At 50.5% G+C, this 5,398-nt stretch overlaps 1 protein-coding gene across 1 annotated transcript in view; it reads right to left on the reverse strand.

Moving 5' to 3' along the window:
• Positions 1–34: 34 nt before the first annotated feature.
• LOC112449926 (caskin-2) overlaps positions 35–5,398 on the reverse strand; it is a gene marked incomplete at its 3' end in the record, with an annotated part of 18,773 nt that continues 13,409 nt past the window's right edge. The window contains 9 exon segments of the mRNA XM_037978570.1: positions 35–208; positions 745–862; positions 1,005–1,099; positions 1,874–1,982; positions 2,323–2,431; positions 2,510–2,640; positions 3,663–3,758; positions 4,338–4,483; positions 4,629–4,726. Coding sequence (XP_037834498.1) covers positions 35–208; positions 745–862; positions 1,005–1,099; positions 1,874–1,982; positions 2,323–2,431; positions 2,510–2,640; positions 3,663–3,758; positions 4,338–4,483; positions 4,629–4,726 — 1,076 coding nt within the window.

Below are 5,398 nucleotides of genomic sequence, written 5' to 3' on the forward strand. Positions count from 1 at the left end.
TGTGTCCCAGGTGTGTCCCGAGTGTGTGGTGTACCTTTGCAGGCAGGGAGGCCGTTGGCCAGCGGCAGCACCACGTGGGTGGGCGTGGCATACAGACAGTATGAGTCGTCGGTGTGGGGGGCGGAGCTTTGGCTGGAGGACAGGGGGGCTCTGGACAGGAGCTGCTGGCGCTGGGTGGGCAGGGAGGCGTGCCGGGACAGGGTGCCCCCTACAGGGCGAGAGGAAGGAGGGAGGAGGGGGGAGGAGGTTAACAAGCTGATGGTTAGGTGGGGGAGGGGGGGGAGGGGATTATTACTGAGTGATGGATGCAGGAAGGAGGAAACAGGAGCATGGGATGGTCTGGAAGCAGCTTGTTATAAATCGACATCACTTCCTGTTAGAGGTGACATCACTCCGACGTCAGGTGAGAAACAAACAAACAAACAAACAATCAAACAAACAAACAAACCAACTGCGGAGGACACAAAGCCCAGCAGGTCGAAGGAAACATCTACAGGATGTTTGTTTACCTCCAAATGCTAACGACTCCATCAGCGTTTAAATAATCTGGCATTCCACATTACACAGAATTAGAAACCCAGGAGAACCCAGGAGAACCCATGAGAACCCGCGAGAACCCAGGAGAACCCGTGAGAACCCAGGAGAACCCGTGAGAACCCATGAGAACCCAGGAGAACCCAGGAGAACCCGTGAGAACCCATGAGAACCCGTGAGAACAGCTGTGAGATCGGTAAACGGACTGACCGGTCCTCCTGCTGATCACCTCCACGATGGACGGGGGGAAGAAGCCCACTCTGTCTGTCCCTCGCTGGTTATCGTGGATGTGGCCCTTCCAGCGACCGTCTACGTGCTGCTCCAACACCTGGGGGACAGCAGACTCTTATTCTGAAAATCCTCCTGAACTCTGAAGGTCTAATCAGGACACGTGTGATCTGTGAGGGCTGAAGGGCTGACAGCCGGATCCGTCCTCTGATTGAAGCTTCAGTTTGGGTTCAGATCCTCACCGTGATCACGTCTCCTGCTCGGATGTTCAGAGCCGTCGGGTCGTGGAGGTTCCAGTGGTCCTTCAGAGCTCGCACCTGTAAAATACCTGTCGCATCTGAGGAAACAAAACCCAGATGTGTTAGCAAGGCAACCACACTGTGTACAGATGTGTGACTGTAGAGATGTGTGACTGTGTACAGATGTGTGACTGTGTACAGATGTGTGACTGTACAGATGTGTGACTGTGTACAGATGTGTAACTGTACAGATGTGTGACTGTACAGATGTGTAACTGTGTACAGATGTGTGACTGTAGTTTTGAATGAATCTTTAAGGCGGAGTCTGGGGAGGATCTGATTTTATGCCGACTGTAAAAATATTTTTTTTTCTCTGAAAATCATTTTATTAAACTTTCTGCAGAAAAATCTTTCTGTTTTCACCCCAAACACTGAAACAGATTTGATTGGACTCTGTGGATTCTGATGCTGTGACCGCAGAGAACCTCCTGCTGAACAGAAACAAGACTCATCAATATTTAACCCTCCACGTGCCGGCTGAGCGTGCACGTTCTCCGGCTGTAAACAAGGCGGGAACGTCTCCGTCCTTCAGCAGCTCATTATTCCCGCAGGATTACGGAGTTTCCGCGGCGCTGCCTCCATCTGCTCTTTGAAGGTGGGAGGAGCTAACAGTTAAACGCAGCTGGACGACATGAGGTGAAGGTCGGGTCAGAGAAACAAACACATGAGGACATGTCTCCGTTTGATGTCTGGTAAATAAAAAACACCCGTCTGATTCTAAAACTGTTTGATCCAAATAAAATGCACGTTAGGGTAGTTTTCTCTGCAGGAAACAGGAAGTAACGATGAAGAAGCAAAGCGCCCTTTCTGACCTCGGAGCAGCTGCTTGATGTCCCTGCTGGCGTGGGACGTGGTGAACTGGTTGACGATGTCCAGCGCCGTCTGGTTGTATGTGTTTCGGATGTTCACGTCCACGCCGGCCTGGATGGACAACACAAAACTTACTTCCTGTTTTTATTTCACCCGTTTCATCTCTTTAACAAAAAGTTTCTATTCTTCAGATCTCCTGTCAGGACCTTCCTCCAGCCTTCATGTTTCTGTACGCTAACGTTAGCTGTTAGCCGTTAGCTGTTAGCCCTTAGCAGTTAGCTGTTAGCCCATAGCTGTTAGCCGTTAGCTGTTCACCGCGGTTTATATCTAAGGCTAATGTAGCAGCTAAAATAATCCCAACTGGGCTAAGATTTAATCATATAATCTAATTTACAGCAGCTGAGACTGTCCCAGAACCTCAGCCCTCCAGAACCCAGCCCTCCACACTCACGTCCAGCAGCAGTCGGACCACCTCGGTCTTTCCGTACAGCGCCGCTTCATGCAGAGCGGTTCCAGACTTGGTGGTCTTGTTGATGTCGATCCCGGCCTTCAGGAGCAACCTGAGGAGAGAAAATCAAACGTGGAGTTTCCTCCTGCAGCTGACAGCTGAACTCGGAGCTGGGCTCCATGTTTCTCACCGGATGACGTCTTTGTGTCCGTTTCGAGCGGCGAGGTGCAGCGGCGTGGTGAAGGCCGAGTCCGTCGGCTCCTTCCTCTCTCCTTCCAGCAGCGCCACCACCATGTTGCTGTTCAGCAGCAGCTGGACCACCTGGGGTCAGAGGTCAAAGACAAACTGAGAAGCAGGACCGGAGGATTCAGCAGATTTGATCTGGTTTTCTGTTTATCAGGAAAAAGGCTGCAGGTGGTTTTAATTCCTGTCTGAGGAGAAAAGCACATAAAATCATTTTACTCATGTGGTTATTGCCACATAAACACAAACGTTTCTGACTTTCATGAACAACAACAACAACAGCTGCTTGGCTTCCCCGGAGCCAAACTTTGAACATTTTATCACTTTAAATCCTGGAAAATTAACTCCGTCCTGAAGCTTTTAACAGCTCAGATCACAAAGAAGAAACACACTTTGGGTTTTACTGTCAAAGAAAAGAGGAAAGTTGTCCAATAACCCTGATAATAAAACCGGGTCTGCAGCCGAGTGAAATCACCAGAACTTCATGTGAAGTCCTTTCTGCTTTCGGAGACAAAGCTACAGGAAGTGCCAAGACGCTGCAGGTGAGAGTGAGGTAATCTGAATCAATCCAGATGTTTGGCAGCTGGAGGAGCAGCTAACGGGGCTTCAGTCCGACCCGCAGACACAGGGGTGTCAACACGACGCCAGGGCGGAAAGACATCAGCAAGGAGCTCAGAGACGCTGCTGCTGCCCATCAACCTGGGGAGGGTCAAAGGTCATCTGGAGTCCATCGTTCTACAGAAAGATTATTCACAGGAGGTGACATTTAGACAGCTGCTGATCTTCACCCTGAAGGTCAGACCGTGCAGTGCTCAGAGCTCCATCTACAGGCCTCAGTCAGTCTGTTACCATGGAGACGGAGACCTGATGTCAGATCTGAGATCTGCGCCTGAAACAGGAACCATCAGAGCTGAGCTGAAGAACCGCGGGGAGGAGTCAGATCTGAGACCGTAAACAACGTGTTTACACTGTAAACAACATGCGTACACTGTAGACAACATGTTTACAGTGTAAACAACAGTGTAAATACGTTGTTGTTTGTAAACGAGGCTGACGTCAGACGCTGTAACCGACAGAAACAAGCGACCGGCTCGGCTCACCTTGGCTCGTCCGAACTCACAGGCCAGATCCAGAGGAGTCTTCTTGGCCTTGTTGACCAGACACGGGTTGGACTGATGCTGCAGCAGCATCTCCGACTGAAACAACAACAACAACAACAACAACAAGAGAGGAACCAGGTTATTATTCCTAATGTTACCTGTTAGAAAAGCTGATATGTTTTTGTCATTTGCCTGAATCATCTGCTGGTCAACGAGCTGCAGTTTGAGGACAAACTGTCTTTTAGAGACCGGGACCAGTCCAGACCAGTCCAGACCAGTGTTTTCATGTTAATGAGGATCAGGCTTCAGTTTCTCTTTTTACTTCATCTTCTTCAAGCAATCAGTGAAATCTTATTCAGATAATGAAGATATCGTCAGTAATTGTCTCACTCAGGGTGGGGATTTCCATCAACAGATTAAAGCTTTGTTTATGTTCGCTTTAATCTGAGCTCAGATCAACATTTTAATCCTTCCAGATGAAATAAGGGCTGTTACAGCTGACCTGAGGATGGCATCAGACCCTCGGATCAGCAGGAGCCCCCCCTCCTGATCCCCAGGGTCACCCTGCACCCCCACGCCCCGCATCCAGACCCCGCCCCATAAGCACTACCAGATTCTGCACCCCCACGCCCCACATCCAGACCCCCCCCCCTGGTTGGGGCGTTTTGGACTCACCACTTCAAAGTGTCCGTACTGAGCCGCCAGGTGCAGCGGGATGTGTCCGTCCTGAGAGGTGCTGTTCACCGACGCTCCGGAGCGAAGCAGCATCAGGACCGACTCAGCTTTTCCCTGCCAGGCGGCGTAATGCAGCGGACGCATTCCTGGAGCGGAGGAGAAGAAGAGAACGCCAAGGGTGAGTCCTTATTAGCTCTTAGCCAGTATTCAGGTTAAATATTTTAAAATGATGGTTGTAGTTTCTCTGAATGTTTGCAAATTCCTTCGTTTCTGATGGACGCGGCGTCTCACCGTTGCTGTCCCTGATGTCCACGGAGGCCTGAGCCTCCAGCAGCGCCGCCAGCAGCTCCGTGGTTCCTGTGAGCGCGGCGTGATGCAGCGCCGAAAACCTGCAGGTCAAAGGTCACAAAACAACATCTTCAACAAGAGTTAGAACCACAGAACAGTCAGTTCTAAATGTTCCGTACAACGGAGAACCCACAGATTCCAAAACGTCACATGACCTTCAGCTTCTGAAGCCAAATAGAAACAACCAGCTGAGCTCCAGGAACCATCCAGCTGTTATATAACATCTGGAAACGAGTTCATGTTGCTGCAGAAACATTCAGCTCAGTCATAATTTATGAACTTTCTGTGTCTTTGTTCATGTTTGATGCAGAAACTGAGGAGTTACTACACACACACACACACACCCACACACTAACAGACACACACACACAAACACACACACACACACACACACACACTAACACACACACACACTAACACACACACACACACACCCACACCCGGCCGACCCGCAGCGCAGCAACACCAGCTGCACTGAGCTTCATTCAGAACAAACAAGAAGAAGCTGAGCTGGTTCCCGTCTTAAAGACGGGGAACAGACGGGGAACCAGACAGGAACCAGACGGGGAACAGACGGGGAACAGATGGGAACCAGACGGGGAACAGACGGGAACCAGACGGGAACCAGACGGGGAACAGACGGGAAACAGACGGGGAACAAACGGGAACCAGACGGGGAACAGACGGGAAACAGACGGGAACCAGACGGGGAA

This window comes from Kryptolebias marmoratus, linkage group LG12 (assembly GCF_001649575.2).
Source record: "Kryptolebias marmoratus isolate JLee-2015 linkage group LG12, ASM164957v2, whole genome shotgun sequence".
Taxonomy (NCBI): domain Eukaryota; kingdom Metazoa; phylum Chordata; class Actinopteri; order Cyprinodontiformes; family Rivulidae; genus Kryptolebias; species Kryptolebias marmoratus.